At 42.2% G+C, this 19604-nt stretch overlaps 1 protein-coding gene across 2 annotated transcripts in view; it reads right to left on the bottom strand.

The window, feature by feature from the left end:
- Positions 1-18607, bottom strand: part of GCLC (glutamate-cysteine ligase catalytic subunit) — a 46335-nt gene extending 27728 nt beyond the window's left edge. The window contains exon 1 of one of the 2 annotated variants that reach the window (XM_032864518.1): positions 17987-18607. In XM_032864518.1, the coding sequence (XP_032720409.1) occupies positions 17987-18136 (150 nt within the window). In that variant the 5' untranslated portion in view covers positions 18137-18607. The remainder of the gene's footprint in view (positions 1-17986) is intronic. The other variant, XM_032864519.1, reaches the window with a different exon arrangement.
- Between the last annotated feature and the right edge of the window lie 997 nt (positions 18608-19604).

Below are 19604 nucleotides of genomic sequence, written 5' to 3'. Positions count from 1 at the left end.
CAGCCAAGCTAGAGCCAAAATGGAGTTTGGTTCAGTGAGCTAGCTGTTAAGTGGTAATAAAATGACACATTAAGTCAATGCTGTCCATATGTAGAACACCTAAAGCCACAGTGGTTTTTATTATATCTGGATTTTGTCCCCATCTTAAACTTCCTTTTTGCATCCAACGGATGAGAGAAAAGGCAAAATCAAGGAGAAAATAACAAGAGAGCACAGAGGCCCTTCTGAACACAACACATTCCAAGGACTAAACATACCGGCTTCCAAACATGTTTGAAACAGCATGTGGGCTGTGTATTTAGAGTTATGGCAACATCTATGCATGCTGCACACATACACAATCCCAAAGGCATCATAAACGGGCTGCAGAGTGACTAATTCAAATTTGTGTAATCAACATAGTATTTGGAAGTAGCAAAAATAGCCACTGTGCTCTATTCTTGGTACAAAGATCATTAACTCTCTAAATGTAACTTAGGGACGCTGGTATGAGGTACCCATCAGTTATCTTTTTAAATGGGGGGAAGAGACAATAAAAATAACTAGCCACTATGCGAGACACACATTTTTTTTTTTAAAGATTTTATTTATTTGACAGAGATCGCAAGTAGATGGAGAGGCAGGCAGAGAGAGAGAGAGAGGGAAGCAGGCTCCCTGCTGAGCAGAGAGCCCGATGCGGTACTCGATCCCAGGATCCTGAGATCATGACCTGAGCTGAAGGCAGTGGCTTAACCCACTGAGCCACCCAGGTGCCCGCGAGACACACATTTTTAAATGTGCACTTTTTCTACAAATAAAAATTAAAATTTAGATTTCGTTGCTAAAAAGGCTAAGTTTTATCTCACTATGATTAAAAAGCCACTAAAATCTTAGAACAGTTGAATCAAAGACGAAGGCCCACTCAAAAGACTATTATGTAGGCTATGTATATACAGTGTTGCTAGGAATGACCTGAACACAATAATCCACTAGTTATTCAGTGCGGGTTTACACAAGCATGAGGTGCTTTATGTTCATCCAAAATTAGGCCAATAAAGTAAAGAATCTTAATTGAGATGAGGTAAGTACACCGGACAATGCTGGATATATAGTAGACTGTAAAATACTTTTTGTGGCATCAGAGTTCAAGATAACAAGAGTAACAGTTAATACCAAAATATTCATTTTTTTCCCTTAGGATTTATGTTGCCTTTAAAAATGGGATTTACCACCAGTTTAAGATAAATTTCCTTTGTAAAAAAAAAAATATTTTGGGGGTACTCTACCATAAAGGTAAGGGTTTTAAGGAGCTTAGAACTTGAGGAAAGGCTAGACATTTTATAAAACAGGAGTGTTTAGATCTCTGCTCCCTGGAGGTAAAAATGGTGCTTAATTAGGAAAGCAATCTAGTTCTATACAGCTCAGAAGCAGTTAGAGGCAGTTCCTTGTGTTTAGGGAGGTTCTACTTTGAGAAATTCTTTTGTCTCCAGCCATCCTACCAAAATTCAAAATTGGGGGTTCAGGGCCAGCTCCTTTACTCCACTGTTGGTGTTTTTCCAGTGGCCCAAGCAGTAGTCTTGACTCCTGTTAGAACTACCTGTCACTTCTCAGAGACCCAGTTTTCTCTTTACACTAACTCCAAAACAAATCCACAGTCACTTTGGGGGTTAAGGATACAGTTAGAGTTCATGACAGATCAGCACCCGAACCCACGGGCTTGCTGTCTGGCCCCCACCCCTGTCCTTTCACCCACTCAACAAGGCCCAGTATTGGGTAGGTGCTGCCAATATGGTGAGTCAGGCAGGTGTAGCTCCTGTTCTCAAGCTTCCACTGCTGCTAGATCCACAGCCAGTAACACAAAAGAACGAAACGATCTGGGTAAGTGCTCAGGACGACCAAGCAGAACTGTGCGTATGTAGAAGAACTGATCCAGTCTAGGGGATCAGAAGGCTTCCTGGAAGAAAGGGACTGGCCAGATGAAGGAGAGGGTCTACTGATGTTTCAACAACCTCCCAGAGGTTTCCCAAGCTTTCCCCCACCAACATTCTGACTGCAGCATAATCACAGGTCTGGCTGGTCAGAGATGCAGATAAACTGGGTCCACCCCAACAGTCCTCCTCTACATTAGAAGCAGTTTTAAAGCTAGCAGCCAAGTCTTCCGTCCAGAAGACCGTTTTCTCACATGGCAAAATACAAATGACCAGTATGTTTGAGCGCACGCTCAACCGTCCAGTTGATGGCATTTATTTCCGTACCTAGCAAGAGACCCAAACTCAGAGCACCCAAAGAGCAGCCAGCTGCCATGATGCTTAGTTTTAAACACCTGCACTTAAACAGGGAAGACCTAAATGAGGAGACCAAAAGAAGAGCTGTGCTTCAAATACTGAATCAACTTGAGTAAAAAATTCTGATATGGATATAATGACATTTGATGGGGCTCAGAATGGGATTTAAGGCAGACTCCCAGGTGAGACACATCTAGTGACACTACAAATATCAAAACCACTGTTTTATGTGGTAACTTCTAAGCACTTCTGGGGGGGACTAGTAACCATGAGGTAGAAACTCTTGACACACGTGCTTTTATACAGTCTTGCATATGGTGAGATTTTAAACTGCTGATAGGTTATATTAAATTGCCACACGGCCCCCAAAGAATGCTTTAGTTTAGTCTAAAGTCATATCAAATTCTTAAATTATTGGATGTATTTTGACTTTCTCTCCTACTACGAGATGTCATTTTATACCACAGAATTACACAGGGTGTACTCTAGGGAAGTTTACGCTTTTGGAAAACAAAATAAATGTGGCCTCACCCTGACCTGGTCTTCTGTTGGCATCCTAGATTAGAACTTCAGTTTACAGAGTACACGGCTTTTTATTTATAATGTGTTAATCTCAATTTTAACAATACATAACATCAGTGAATTTCCTGTATGGTTCAGTGAAGTAACTTCCTTGAATCATTATCTTGACCCACACAGAGAAAAATTTTTTCACATACCAAGATTAGTAATATGAAGCCTAAGTGAAAAAATTGAAGACTTTAAAGGAGGGAAAGAAGGGGCACCTGGGTGGCTCAGTTGGTTAAGCTGTCAGCCTTCTGCCTGCAGCTCCCCCTGCTTGTGCTCTCTTCTCTGACAAAATCTTAAAAAGAAAAAAAAAAAAAAAAGACTATGTTAAGGCATTCCTATGTTCTAATGAAATCTAGCAGAACCCAACCAGTCTTCTCACACAAACTAACCACACAAAAGGCAGTTCCATCAGGTAAAGTCACCAATGGTGAGGGCACTCAGCAGTTAAAACAACCCTAACCCTAAACCCTAAACCTTCCTGAAGACACAGTATTGTAAATATAGTTTTTATTTACCTAAAAACATCTGTATTTCAGACCTATAGCTTCTGGGTTCCAAGGACAAGTGCATTACTCAGCTCTTTGCTGTGAACACATTCCTCAGCCAGAGTTCTGGTTACCACGTGGCTAAAAAGAAGCAAGGTATCTGGGTCCCCACACAGAGGCTGCTCTGGATCAACTGCTCTGCGACGCTCAGTGTTGGGGGCTGTGCACCAAGAACCTGTGAGGTGGCTCTTAGCAGGCGTGGGCGAGCTTAGGGCTTTCATGGGGGGCATGCTGCTCCTGGAGAGAGAAAACCCACTCTCCATGGTGGTACCCAGCTCTGCCCAAATGCACGCCTAGAGCTGGGAGAGCAAGGAAACAAGCATACTCCTTTACAGTAGAAGTTAGGTTGGTCTGAATTCAAGGACTGCCCAGGAAATAGAAGTTTGGAGTTTTAGTTTTTAGAACTAGTGGTAGACTAGCCCACCAAACTAAGGTGTTTTTTTTTTTTTTTTTTTTTTAAATAAAAAGCACTTTCTAAAAAGACTAAGCGAGAGCCAATGCTAAAACAGAAATTCCAACTTCAAAGTGAGTGCTGTGCCCTGCAGAAGGGCTCACCTATGCCCCCAGTGACAGGGCAGGGCGTGGGGGTGGTGGGCAGAGATTCAACAACTCCAATTCTAATGCTATATTTCACCATTGCAAGAATCTGAGCACACTCTTGCATAATTCCATCTCACAAAGGTAGCATCAGGGCTCCCTCCTCAAGAAAGACTCCTGGATGTTTGGGCAGATCCCACTAAGAGCGCAGTTCTAACCTTACATTGGGGTGTGGGAGATGGAGACTCCTATTAATACAAACTCCTTTCCTGCCACATTTCAAGTTCACATTAAAGAGGTAAGTCCAAACACTCGATTTCTGGCCCACTACCTGCTGCCCCCGGCCGAGGCTGGCACAGGCTGCATAACTATCAAGTGAGGTCAGCCTGATGTTCATGTAAAGGGCTCACCCGCCTCTGCCCTTTCACGGGGCTCCACTGCCAGCAGAAGATTAGCTGGAAAGGCCGCAGCCACATTACTAAACCTGTTAGCATTAGTCCCGCAGACCGAAAAATTTACCAAGCATATTCAATATTATAGTTTTGAAAGGATGTTGGCATTTCACTAGAAGGGAATCACTGGCCATCTGGTACAAAAAACACTTGAGCATCTGTGGCTCTAAGACATTTATATGTTCACTCAAACAAAAAAAGCCTACTTCCTTTATCACCACCATCCTTTCCTCTTTCTTTTTCTGTCCACCTTCCATCTCCTCTTGGGTTGGAGCCCACGAAGACTGTCCGAGCACTCTTCCTCCTGCTTACTTGGGAGCTGGTATATGGGGGAAGCAGGCTTTGGAGTCCATTCGATACTGGGAAAAGGACAAGCTGTGTGTCAACTGCCTAAAGTAGTAGCAACTACACTGCACCCCGCAGATGCTGGTGGCTATTGTTTTCCAGCTTGTGGGCGAGGCTATGGTTACTGAGGCAGAACAGTGTCTTAGAGGCGTTTTCCAAATGCTGTTGGCTGTAATCAACACTACAGAAAGATCTTGAAATAGAGACTATCAGAATTGGTCACTGATGGGAAGGGAAGCACCATCTCACCAGAATATTTCCTTTGGCATTTGTTTCAGGGACCACTGGCCTCAGTTAAAAGTGAAAGCTCATAGTGTAGAACACTGCCTAATTCTGCAGTTAAGTAGTCCTGGGTTCCTGCACCAAGCAGATCCAGTCATCCCCCTCCTCTTTGAAACTTTCAAGCGGCTCCCACTGAGCAAAAAACCCCACACCCCTCATCAAACCTCCCTCTTCCCCACCACGTTGTGGCCACATTTCTGTTTTTCCAACAACCAAGTCAGGGCCTTGACAGCACTTATCTCTGCTTGGGAAGATTTTACTTCAGCCCTTCACACAGCTGGCTCCTGTGGGTCTCAAGTTCAGTGCTACCTTTTCAGAGAAACCTTTGTTAACCACCCGGCTTCCCCAGCACAAGCACCTCCTTGTCCCCATCCCAAGGGGGCACCACCCTGCTCAGAACAATCTTAATTTTCCCTCTTTTCTTAGAAATATTACAATTACAGACATTTGGAATTTGTCTTCGATTCTGGGCACCTTAGCTTCATCATTTGAAGAAATAAGTGGGGTCGAAAAAAAAAAAAGTTCCTTCCAGCTCTAAAGCAATACAAGTATCTCCCAGCTTTTCAAAAATTTGAGTCAAGCCACTTCGTTTGTGTAAGCCCTATAAAGAGCACAGGTTTCCCCGTTATTGGAAAGTACAGTGTCCTTGTAAAAACTTTTGTAAACAGAATTGATTAGAGTGAAGAGTGTTCCCTGTTTTCCAAAAGTTTGTGGTGGGCCACTTACTTTTACAGAAGACCTTACATCAGCATGGTAACTGCCTCCCCCCAGCCCCCCACAAAAGCAAAAATCCTCTTTGGAGTTCTTTCAGTTAGTGAAAAACATACTAACGTAGGTCTTTCATAAAAGCAAAAAATGCCATAATGCAAAACTTACAGAAAGTGAGGGATAACGGTGTCTGTTTTTGCTAACTGAAAGAAATTTGGAGGTTTTTGTTCTTGTTTGCCTTTATGGAAAAAGGCGAAAATAATGGTCCCCCAGCAAGCCCTTATAGAGACAATTGGCACCCCAAACATCAAGAGGGTAGACAAACCCCTTCCCTGGGAACCACATCCAGCAGGTCAGTCTAATAAAGTAGGCATAGTTCTGACCTGTGTCAGTGAGCATCTAAACTTTATCTTGGGTTATTTTGTGCATCCGTTAGTAAGATACATCCCAAAGTATCAAGAAAGTCTAAGGTTGGGCACCTGGGTGGCTCAGTTGGGTAAGCAGATGCCTTCAGCTCAGGTCATAATCCAGGGGTCCTGGAATCGAGCCCCAAGTTGGGCTCCCTGCTCAGTGGGGAGTCTGCATCTCCCTCTGCCTCCGCTGTTCCCTCTGCTTATGCTCTCTCTCAAATAAAAGCTTAGGAAAAAAGGTCTAAGGTTATTTTGGGAGTCTGGAAACACCCAAAATTTTTTCCGTATATTAACAGTAATTGTTTCTTCTCTTGGGTTACAAAAGGTTTCATAGGGATGCTTTACTTTTGGTTGATGGGGGAAATCTATACTTCTGTATTTCTATTAAGCTCTTCTAGAAATTCTTAGTGCATGATCAGCCATTTTTCTTTCACTTTCAAATACGTTACTCACTCTGCACTGCCAGGAAGCTACTTTTATTCAAATGCATTGTCTTATTGTCCAAAGCTTACCCCTTTTAAGCATATGATATCTTAAAAATTTTTATGTATGTATGAGTGGAAGTCCCTCTAAAGTTGATTACATCCTCTTCTGCTGTCAATAGGAAGGTCCTAAACACACTTTCGTTGTTTATTAAGGCTTCAGACTTCTTCAGCAATTTCATTTTTTTAACTAGAATCCCAGCAGAGCAAGGTTCTTAGAAGTACAATGGGCTGCCACATCTAGATGTGGTTTTCACAACTGCTCTCTGAATTGGTCTCTCTCGCTTCTGCCTTGATTGATCTGTTTATTATAATTCATCCTGAGCTGAGAAGTCAGATGCCAAGCTTTCAGAATTGTGAATTAAGTGAGTGCTCTCAGGGTAAGGGCTTGAGACGCTTTTAGGAGGAAAGTACATAAACTCTGTCCTTAGAAGACTTTTGTTTACTTCCTAGTCCTCTGAGTACTAAAGCCCCAGGATCAGGACCCCTAGATACAATTCAGTACAGCAGTGGCAGCCTTGGGGGGGCCAAGAGGAGAGGACTACCATGCTTAAGCACAGGCAGGGCTGCTGAAGCATGCTGGATAAGAAGGTACCTTCCACGTACCCAACTTGTGTAAATAGGTCAACATTTCCAGAAGGAAATGAAGGACATACTCCTAAATAACCTCTTCAGGTTTGTCTGTGGTTTAAAGTGCTCAGAGCCTATCCTTTCAAATAATAAAATCTTAAAAAACAAAGTTTTTATTTGACAGAGAGCAAGAGATCACAAGTAGGCAGAAAGGTGGATGCAGGCTCCCCGCTGAGCAGAGAGCCTGATGTGGGGCTCTATCCCAGGACCCTGAGACCATGACCTCAGCCGAAGGCAGAGGCTTAACCCATTGAGCCACCCAGGCGCCCCCAAAACTTTTTTAATTAAAAAATGTTAACTTCCTAGGGTTGTAGGTCACTGGTGCAACCCTTAACTCTTGAAAACACTTCAGACAAATGCCAGCCAGCTTTTACAGGTACTTCAAGATCCTGACTATCTCTCTGGAGCATTAAAATATGTGAAGCCCTGTGCACCCCAGCCCATGACCCCCACAGGTAATCCAAACAGGGCAGAGTCACAGCCCGGAATCTTACTAGCTTCCAGGAAAAGGGTCACGGAGTCTCTTGACTAACAGTTCTGTTTTAAGTCTGCTACATCAGCATCCAGGGGAGAAAAAAAAGCATTAACCAAATACAAAGGACTAAAAAAAGGACCTCAGAGGAAGGGAGACAAGACCAATGGATGTGTGTGAACATTTATGTAATGAGGAACATCTGGTTTGGGGTCCTTTTGTAATTTTGTTCTGGAAATAAGTTTAACTACCAAATCCCAAATGGTCTGACCATGACACAGAAATCCTAAGCATACAGAAAGCACTCCAGTGTTCAACAGCAGAATTGTAGCCATATAAACCCTCCAAGGATATACCAATCCAGATAACCAGGGTTTCTGAATAGCTAGCAAGCTATATCCAAAATGAGCTCTTTGGGCTACAAGACTGAGGTTTAATCATGTTTCCCCAATGTTTTAAACCATGTCTGAGAAACCCAATCTTCGAGTGGAGACTCAGGGTCGCCATTCTAATATACTCAATCCGTTACCATCATTTTCAACATGCTACAGAGACAATTTTTAAGAGCCGTGGGCGTTATTCCTTACGGGATACCCAAATTCATATACTATCCAGTTCAACTAAAATAGTTCAATTCTGTTTCTTTCTAAAATTATAACCAAGATTTTAAGGACCCTATGAGCTCTGAAAACATCCATGGGCATTGTGCCATTTATCCTGGCCAGAAACCAACTTTTGCTTTTCTCGCAAATTCTTAATATGTTCCAGATAGGCTGCTGCCAAAGCCTCCAGTCCCTCCCCAGCCAGCAAATACAGTGGCTCCACTTCAGTTCCCATCCTTCCAAAGCTCTCAAAAGCACGCTTTCTTCCTTCCCGCACAGGACAGCGCTACTACCCCTACGCGGCTTCCTCTCAGGATGCCACGGATTCGTCAAGGTTCTGAGGTGCTGCCAAGGTTTCTTCTCCCTGGGCTAACTGGCTCTCCACTTGGGCTTTAAGCACCATCTTTAGGCCTGTGGCTGCCCCACCATACACACAGCTCAGATGTTGCTCTAGCTTTCTTCTGTCTTACCTGGTATTTCTACTGAATGAGTGGAGGGCTCCTTAAATTAAAGGGTTGCAGAACAGAATATCCAAACCAACAGTTCTCCAAGGAACCATCCTGCCAGGGAGTCTTATTCATCTGATCATCTTTGCCAGGAATGGGTATGAGAGACATAACCTAACCGCTCATGTGCCTGGTCCTTTCGCTCCCTCTTTAAAGTATCTCTCTTATTTTATTATTATTTTTTTAATTTAAAAAGACTTTGTCGCAGAGAAACAGAATGAGAGTAAGCACACAAGCAGGGGGATAGGCAGGCAGAGGGATAAGCACGTTCCCAGCCAAGCAAGGAGCCCAATGTGAGACATGATCCCAGGACCTTGAGATCATGACCTGAGCGGAAGTCAGACACAAACCGACTGAGCCACCCAGGCGCCCCTGAAGTATCTCTTTAATATATGCAAATCTTTATCTCCAGATTCCTAGGCTACACTCTCTTCTCTCACTTAGCAATGACATGTCCTCCGTAGCGTGGGGTCCTTGTCTCTAGTTAATCCTCCCGATCCATTCCATTTCACACTATGATCAAAGGGACCTAGAAGAAATTCCCTTGTACCAGTCTCGGATTTAACAATACTGTATCTCCTGACATGGCCTATTACAAAGGACCTTCAACAGCCTGAATCCAACCTACTTTTCTAGCCTCAATTTCTAGGCATTCCCTTTTCCCTGCTTTAGTCCTGTGTTACGGTAATACTCCCTCAACATCAGGCACCTCCGTAATCTCACATTTGTGCATTCCCTTTCCTTGCTTCTCCAACTCACTTTGAGACCTACCAGAAGATTCACTCCCCACCTTCCATTCATAAGACTCCCAGGATCTCTAGGTATACAGCAAACTCTTCCTCTCCTCCCTCCTGCACATCCACCCATCTGCTTCCCACTCAAGTTCAAGGGTGGAGAGCTTCTCGCTTTTCTTGACTTCTCTCTTCAACCTCATGACCTAGCACAGTAAGTCCTTAATATATAGGAAGTACACAATAAATACTTAATTTAAAAGTTTTCCATCATGGAAATAAAGCCTTTAGTGTTCTGCCATATGTAAGTGAAATTTAAATATCATCTTTTTTCAAGAAAACATTTTCAAAATACCATCTCGCTTTTAATGGAAAAATTGTGAAGCTCAAATAGGCTTAAGACATTAAAAAATTTCTAGAAAGCTAGTATTCATGGCTTTATAATTAAATTACTTTGTCAGTAGCCAGTGAACTATACTATCTTAGACCAATGCTAAAACCCAAAAGGAAATAAATTCTACCATTTCTTGTATGCATTTCCTGATTTTTATGAGTTGTATGGAATTTAAAGTATTCTCAGTAAATTGTGAAAAAATACAATTAGGAACTATACATATGTAAACACGCAATTCAAAACTAAATGGAGGCTATTTTGTTTTTTTATTAGTCTTACAGAGGAGGAAATTGTGGTCTTAAGAATTTAAGTTCTATGTCTAAGATCACACAATCATTCAGGGGAAGACCCGGGGCTTAGACTTGCATCTTCAAATTAAAGTCTATTCATAAAATGTATGCAAACTTTTCAAATAATTGTGTTTTCACCAAATACCCAATCATAGGACAAAAACAGTGATATTAAATGACAAACATCATAGCATAAAGGCAAAGAAAATCCTGACTTTAAACAAAATTTGCTAGGGGCACCTGGCTGGCTCAGTTGGAAGAGCATGAAACTCAACCTTGGGGTCATGAGTTCAAACCCCACGATGGATGTAGAGATTACTTAAATATAAAAATAATAAATAAATTATTTAAAAAAATAATAAAATAAAAATAAAAATAATAAATAAAAAGAAACTTGGCTAAATGTTGATTGCTGGAGGTACCTTATAACCACTAGGGCAGCCAGCCTTTGGACAAAGTTTACAGAGAAAGGAGAACAGAGCTGAAAGGAGAATAGAAAAAAATAGGAAAGACTTCTACTTCTGTTCAAGAGGGAATAAAAGCAACCAATTTTACCTTCCCATCTGAAACAGCCAAAATGAGAGAGAGTATATGAAACAGCTTTTTCAAGACACTGGATAGCAGTTAACACAAGGCAGAGATTACTAATCTATGGGGGAGAAAAGCAAAGCGAGTCCACCAATTGCCCCAACTTACAGCCGGAAGAGAGGCTCTAGATCAGGGACAGGAAGGTAAGGCAGAACCTGGAGTACTCCCTGAACTGAAGAGATAGAGCTGAAGGTCTGAGGAAACCAAATCAATTAGAGTTCGCAGGACCAAGCACCACAGAGAACCCTGGAGATCTGCAGAGGATTCCCCCTTAAGGATTCATTAGTAAACCAACCCATACAGGAGTACCAAAGTACCAAGTACCTAAAGCTGGGGCCAAGGGTGTTCCCACAAACCAGAATAGATTAACTCCTTATTCAGGGACATTGGGGAAAATATCCGTAAAGGTCTTGCCTCAGTAGAGGGATTAGCCCTAGAGACTTCTCCAGATCTGCCTAATTATAAAATCAAGACCGCAAAGGACTGAGCTACTTCCAAATAACTGTACTGTAGAACAAGGCTTAAAGAACACAGTTAGGAATATACAATTAACAAGCACCCAACAAAGTAAAATTCACAATATCTGACATCCAGTCGAAGATTACCAGGCGTGCAAAGAAGCAGAGAAACATTCAGAAAATAAAACTGAACTTAATCTTAAATAACAAGGGTGACAGAATTAGCTAAGACATTAGACCAGTTATTAGAACTGTATCCCACATGTTCAAGAAGTTTAGCATGGGTGGTTCAGTGGCAGAATTCTCGCCTGCCAAGAAGTTTAGTAAGGTTGCAGAAGATGTATATGTAAAAATCAATTTTATTTCAATATATTAGCAATGAGCAGTCAGAAACTGCAATGTAATACCATTTACAATAGGAAAAAAAAAAACACGAAACCATGAAACAGCTAAAAAAAAATGGGAGACTTGTAGGTTAAAAAAAAAAAAAAAAAAAAAAAAAAAAAAAGGATGAGAGAAGTTAAAGATTTACTTGTCCTTGGGTCAGAAGACTCATTATTAAGATGTCCATTCTTCCCAAAATGATCTACAAACTCAATGCAATTGCTGTCAAAATCCCAGGTTTGGTTTTGGTAGAAATTGCCAAGCTGGTTCTAAAAATCATGTAGAAATTCAAAGGGCCTAAAAAAGTCAAAACAACTGGAAAAAGAAGAAAGTTGGGAGAGCTAACGCTGCCTGATCTCACAACGTATTATAAAGCTATGGCTATATCAAGAGTCTAGTACTGGCATCAAGACAGATCAATGGAACAGTACAAAGACTCCAGAAATAAAGATATACACACAGACAACTGGAATTAGACAAGCTGCAAAGGCCATGTACCTCTGGCAGTGAAGAAGGGACAGTCTTTTCAACAAATGGTGCTGGGGCAACCAGAATAAAAAAATCCATACTTTACACCAGAGACAAAGCTAACTTAAAATGGATCACAGACCTAAATGTAAAGCCCAAGGTCATAAAACTTCTAGAAGAAAATACGGGAGAAAACTTTTGTGACCCTGAATTAAGGAAAGATTTCTTTGATAACACACGGAAAGTATGATCCATAAAAGAACAAGTGGACAAACTGGACTTCATTAAAATGAACAACTTCTGTCTCAAAAAACATCATTACTAAGAGAAGAAAAATAGACCGGGAGAACATATGTGCAATGTAAATTATCTGTTAAGAATTACATCTAGAATATATAAAGAACTCTCAAAATTAGGGAAATGGCTTTAAGCACATTTCACAAAAAAGTCATACCAATGGCAAACAATCACATGAAAAGATACTCATCACCACAGTTCTTAAGGCAAATGCATATTAAAAATACAATGAAATACCATCATCCACTTATTAGAATGGCTAAAATTAAAGACTGACTATACCAAGTGAAGACAAGAACGTGGACAAACTGGTATATACTGCCGCTGGGATTTAAAATGGTACCACTACTTTTAAAAAGTTCGGTAATTTCCTTGAAAAGTTCAATCACTCCTAGGGAATAATCAAGGTAGATAAAAGTGTTAAGTCCATACAAAGACTTATACACTAATATTCATACAAGTTTTATAATAGCTAAAAACTGGATATCCAAATAATGGATAAGTCCTAGTATATCCATGTAATGGAATATAATGCAGTAATTAAAAGGAATGAGCAACTGATACATGCAATGAAATGAATGAATCCCAAAATATACAAGCAGCCTAAAAAGCCAGACCAGAAAAGTACATGCTTTATGATTTCCTAGATCTAAAACTCTAGGAAATGCAAACTCTACTACGGGGCCAGAAAGCAAAGTAGTGGTTGCCTGTGGAGGTGGGAAGAGAAGTGGGAAGGGAAGCGGGAATTGCAAAGGGGCACAAGGACATTTTTAGAGATGATGTATATTATTTTGATCGTGGTGGTAGTCTCACAGGTGTACACATATACCAAAACTTACCAAACTGTACATTTTAAGTATGTGCAGTTTACTGCATGTCAACTATATCAATAAAGATGGTAAAATGTTTATGAAAACCCACCTAACTTGGTTAAATCATGAATGTATAAACAGAGTATTAACAAGCTTATCAGAATATCACCCATTCAATACCAGCAACATCATTAATGCCCCAGTTTTCTAAACAACATATTCAGATGCTTTGAGTATATGAGAAGTTCAGACAAATTATTTTTCCTTGATTTCACCACTGTGTTTTAGAGACACATGAATACTGTTAAAACAATGTCCACAGCGATAGCAAAGTAAAAGAAAAATAAAACTTTGCTTTATAGGTCACAAAATACTCAATGACTTATGTAAGAAACCTGAACATTCCTAATGACTATCAAGAAATATTTGTGCTCAAATCTAATTCTAGTCCGTGTCCAGTAATGCATTAAAGACACAATTTAGATTTCTTAAGTGCAATTCAGAAATACTGTACCTTCCAAACACCATCAATACCATCAAAAATAACTAAGCTAATGGAATATAATTATATCTGAAAAAACAAATATAAGTTAACTGGTTAAAAAAATGTCCACGTATGGGGCACCTGGGTGGCTCAGTGGGTTAAAGCCTCTGCCTTCGGCTCAGGTCATGATCTCAGGATCGTGGGATCGAGCCCTGCATCGGGCTCTCTGCTCGGCAAGGAGCCTGCTTCCCTTCCTCTCTCTCTGCCTGCCTCCCTTCCTCTCTCTCTGCCTGCTTGTGATTTCTGTCTGTCAAATAAATAAAATCTTAAAAAAAAAATGTCCACGTACACGGAATGCTTCATTCCCCAATGACCACGGCTATTTTTTAAATTATTTTTTTCCTTCACGTTTTTACTTAAATTGCAGTTAGCTAACAGTAGTATTAGTTACCGGTGTAGAATTTAGTGATTCATCACCTACACACAAACATCGGGGGGTTCATCGCAAGTGCCCTCCTTAATCCCCATCATCTGTTTAATCCATCCCTCCCCCATGCAACCCTCAGTTTATGCTCAATCGTTAAGAGTCTGCTTGACCATGGTTATTTAAATGAGATATAGCAGATATTTAAAAACATCCAAGTGAACAAGTTACCATTTATGAGCCTTCACTCAAAAGGCAAGACACGTACTTGTAAACCATTTCATCAACATTATCTCATTTAATCTTAACCCTATAAAGCATTATCATCCCTATTTTATAGATTAAAAAAACTGAGGTTGAGATAAAGCAATTTGTCCAAAGCTACACGTTAATTTACACTCAAATGAAAATGTTTTTGTCTATTCTAGATTTATAAATCAGAGTTATTTTTTTTAATAGGATCATAATCTTATTAATTAACAATGCATTTTCTAAATAGTCACTTAAAGCATTCTTAACCTACACAGGCAAATTTGTCCTTCAAACTCAATGGATGACATTTCAGCCCTTAACATATCCCATCCCAGCTTTACTGGCTTTATGCATGGTAAGAATAAACTCAAGGACCTGTTTTATTTTCCTAAATTCACATGCACTTCTCTGCTAACTAGAGGACAATTTACCTTCTTAACTTTGAGAGCCACTAAACTGGGTTAAAAAATTTTAGAAAAACTATACATTTGCTTTTAAATGTTGTTTTCTGACACCTCTACAACCTGTAGTGTGAACTCTGTAAAAGGAGATTTGATGAAATCTCACACATTTTAAATAATCCAAAACCTAGTATTACGTGTTTAAGAAATGGACCTGAAGTCAGCCAGATTTCAATTCTGATAATGCCTCTGCTGTTAAGTAGCTGAAAAAGCCTGGCAGGCAGGTAACACTAGAGTGAATTCAAAAGTTGTACTTACTGCCACGTTTGCAGCCTACGTTTCCTAAGTTTGTCTTTTAATGGGTGAATTCCAGTTATGAACAAAATCTGCACCTGAAAAATTTGTGTATGCTGTGAAAAGGTAAGTGCCTTTATTTTTTTTTATTTTTTATTTTTTTGCATATGTAGCTTAGCAGGCAAAAAGAGCACCCAGGAACATCCATCTCACCTCTCCCCTACAGTATTCCCCCATCCTGGGGCAAAATGAAATGTTCTCCCTGCAACCCAGGAGTTAGAACTTCTATTTCCTCCAGAAACAATAGACGGTGGCTAGGACCTGTTTCACCAAACGTGAAACACGCATCTGTAAGCTGATCTGGGAATCTACGCATTCATAAGGTTGTCACAGGATAATGCTTCTGATTTCTAAAAAGCCATCACACACCTTTAGAATACAACCCATTTTTACCTCAGCGATTCATAGCCTTTGCTTTAAGCGTCTAAAGACTATCTACAGGTGAATTTCAAAAAGTAACATTCTGGTTGAAATGTGTACATTAAAAAAAATGTGTACATTAAAAAAAATTAAAAAATTTTTTAATGTAAAAGAAAGTTATTGAAACTGTTCTTACTCAAACTACAAAAGCTAGGTGAGTCCAACCCCGTCATTTTCCACAAGAGGAAAACTAAGGCTCACAATAACACAGGCAGTTTGTCAGGCTCTGGAATATGACACAAGTGGCATTACAAATTCAGGGTTCTTTCTGATAAACACTACCAGATACAAATACTGTCTAGGAACTAGGGCTAAGCATTTCCAAAAGTGGCAGGGTCTCCTAACCATGGTTTTAGGTGTTTTTTGTTTTTTGGTTTGGTTTTTTTTGGCTTCTAAGACTAAAAGTTCCCACAAAAAGCAGTCATTTGGTATCATGTCAAGCAGTCCAACATATCACATCTCAAACACCATTTTCTGCCTGGCAAAGCCATCCTCCATCTCCAAGGGCCACACCACCCACCACACCCTTCTCTACTTTATCCATCTACCCAGCCGGTTTCTCAGTGACTTCTCAAGACTTCTGCATTCTGCTTGCTTGCCGCCTGACCTTGCCTGCAGACTTCTACTTCAGCAGATGTGATCTGGGAGTTCCTCTGTGTGAGGAATGGCGCTAACACCTAAGTAGTTAGCGTCTCTCCTCCTCTTTTGCTGAGGCTCATCTCATCAAGGAAGCCTCCCATGATAAATAAGAGACTCTGGTTTTCAAACTCCTTAAGTTGGCAACCATACTAAGAAATAATTTACATGTGGCTCTATACAGACCTGCTCACATGCACCCTCAAATAACTCAAAAGTTTGACATGCTACACTGCCTCTTTATGACAAAGTAGTCCTCTTCATCTGATTCCATTTCACTTTTTTTTTTTTTTAAGTTCTGGAGAGGGAAAAAAAAAAAAAGTCAAGGAGAACCTAAATTTGTCTGTCAACCTGCTCATGGATCATGACCTGCAAAATTCCCTACTCCAAAGACGCTGGTTTATTAGGGGGAAAAGAAGCAAAGAGATGTGGGACAGAAAAAAAAAATCCAGGACCTGGGGGATAGAGCACAGATCACTAAATGCACACAATACACAAATGAACACACAACGTCAGATGCTATGAAGCAACAAGGAACTTCAGAATGAAACTGAATAATTACCGAACATAATACTACACCCCTTTTCTGTCCAAAGTATGACAAACCCCTTCTAGTATAAATGTGAATTGCTATTATACTTTTGAAACTTAAAACACTGCAATTCAACTGTAAAAATCAGAATTATCATCCAACTTTCGAAACTGACAAACTAATTTTACAAGGAAACCGATACTGCCTCAGCGTAGCACCACCCTGACGCCGGGGTCAAGAGTAATAACATCAATTCATCAACTAAGAGAGAAATTTGCACCTGAGCAAGCAATGGAACCCAAATGGTTAAAAAAAAAAAAAAAAAAAAAAGCACTTTTCAAAAAAGCATCTGATTATCTGAATGGTATCTACATGTGACTTTAAAAAACGGAAAGAGAGCACAAAAAGCTTTGGCAGAAGAAAACTAAATCTAAAGGGGGCTGCGCAATGCTTTCCACATCATTCCAATAAACAATGGTTCAACACATTGAAAATTCAAAGACATTTCAGCTCTAGGCAGAACACATGTTGAAACTGATTTGTAAAGGATCCAGGCCACGGAAAGGCACTAACAAATCCCAATCGCGAAGCTTCAAGAGTTCCCATGGTAGTACAAGAAGTTTCGTCCTCTTTAGGAAAATCGAGTTGTAATTTCTGTTCTGTGCCTAAAAAGTGGTGGCAAAGCGTGGAGGGCGAGATAGGGTGTGTGAAGAGAGTGAGAGGGAGCTGATGAGAAGCAGCTGGAGGTTTAAAAAGGAACCTGCGGGAGATTGGGCAGAAGCGAACATCCTGAAGACCTGAATCCTAGCAGCGACCGCCCTTCTAGGACAACCTGGTCCCCACCTCACTGATCGCAAAAGCGCATTTTGACACCGGCCACGAGACCGCGATACACGGCCGGCAGATATACCAGATTGAAAACTCCTGGAGGCACCAAATGTCACACTTGCTCACGCTCGCGCCCTCCCAGCGCCTAACCCATTTGTTCAACGAAGGGGAAAACCCTAAGAATGAATGAATGGGAGAGGTAAGTCTAGTGAGAAGGCTCGGGCGGGCCCCACGCTCGGGAGAGCCCCGGACGCCTGTCGGGGGAGAGCAGAGACAGCGCACCCGGGCGGGGACGCGTCCGGGGACCCTCAGGGCGCACCGCAGGGCGCGGACCGCCGTGGGGGCGCGGGGCGCGCTTCGCCGAACAAAGGAGACGCGAGGTGGCCTGACAGGGGCGCCCGGCGGGGGCGGAGGCCGCGGGCGCTCACCTCGTCGCCCCACTTGAGCACGTCCTTGTGCCGGTCCTTGACGGCGTGGTAGATGTGCAGGAACTGGAGGATCCCGTGCCGCCGCACGTGGTCGGCGTGGCGTTTGGTCTCCTCCCAGCTCAGCGGCGAGCCCTGGGACAGCAGCCCCATGGCTGCCCCCTCCTCCTCCTCCTCGGGGCTGACCGCGGCCGCTGGCTCAGCGCGCGAGGCGCGAGTCCGACACTCAGCTGCCCGCTAAAAGCGGCGAAGGCAGTGGCTGCTGCGCCCCGTGGGGGCGCCCTTGGACCACCGCTGGCGGAGGGAGGGTCCGCTCCGCTCCGCTCCCCCGCGCGGGGTCCTGGCCGCCCAGGTGACCGACTCAGTGGTCCGGCGCGCCGCGCGGACACGGAGGCAGAGGACGGGAGCGCAGGCTGGATGGCTCTCGGCTCGGGGGCCTCGCCCTTCACCCGCTCCGGCTCCCGTCCCGCTGCTGCTCCGAAGCGGCGGCGACGGACCCTACAGCCACAGTGCGGCAGCAGCTCTCGCTTCTCTTTACCCGTGTCGTGCACTGGCTTCTTCCTACTTGTGACCAAGACCTGCGCCGCCACAGAGCATGCCCAGTCTTCCTATCTGCTCCCTCGCAGCTCCAGGGTGCGATCCGTCGCTCCGGGTTTTATAGACTACGGGCGGGGGCGGGGAAAGAAGGCGGTGCAGGAGGGGAGGCGTGGCCGAGCGCCCAAAGAGCATCAACGAAGGCCTCGGAGGAGGCGTGCGCAGGCGTGGTTGGGGCGGAGTCAAAGGGGCGGGGGTGTGGGGAGCGAGGTCCCGCACGCTTTAAGCAAATGAGATAGGGAAAAACCTGTGTTCTCTAACCCAAAGAGATAAACTTTGAGCTGGGGAAGAAATTTGGTTATTTGAATTAATGAGCAACCCAATGTATTCATTTTGAGGTGAGAAAAGGCCTCACGCTCGTAAAAAAACAGGTGAGAGCTGTAGGGTATGGTAATAACATCATAGCTTGGGAGTCAGATGAAACACCTGTTCAATTCTAGTTTCCACTATTTACTGACTGTGAGATCTTGGGCACGTTATCTCCATACCCATGTAAAATTATATGAATTCTGTCTTTTATGGATGTTGTAAAAGTGTGCACGATGCAGACATGCTTAGGGTGGATGGCCAATAAATTACCTGGCTGTTAAGAGGAATCAATTTGTCTGCAGGGTTTATATATATACAATGTATATGTATTGCAAGTATTTATGTATTCTCTAAATTAATTATTTGATGACATAAAGTCTTTGGATGGCTCAGACACCATTCATGACAACAAAAGGGACTTTGTCAACATCTTCAGAGGGATATTTGAAGGAATCATCTCCAACAGCATATCCCCCATCCAAAGCTAATATTCACCCATTATGTGACTAAAATGATGTTTTCATGAGCTTACCAAGGAGAAAATATTAGAAACAACTGGGATTGATCCTGTCATAGTGGGAAAGAGAAAGGCGGTACCTCACCCCCATAAATCTGTGTTGACAAAGTGATGATGTCAAGGAAGGAAAAAGAGACAGCAACTAGATCATACATGTACTGAGGCCAGAACGTGTGTATTTATTGTGCTCACTTCCACCAA

The sequence above is a fragment of the Lontra canadensis genome, unplaced genomic scaffold, assembly GCF_010015895.1.
Source record: "Lontra canadensis isolate GAN:19392208 unplaced genomic scaffold, GSC_riverotter_1.0 scaffold27, whole genome shotgun sequence".
Taxonomy (NCBI): domain Eukaryota; kingdom Metazoa; phylum Chordata; class Mammalia; order Carnivora; family Mustelidae; genus Lontra; species Lontra canadensis.
This window is presented reverse-complemented; position numbering and strand designations above follow the sequence as displayed.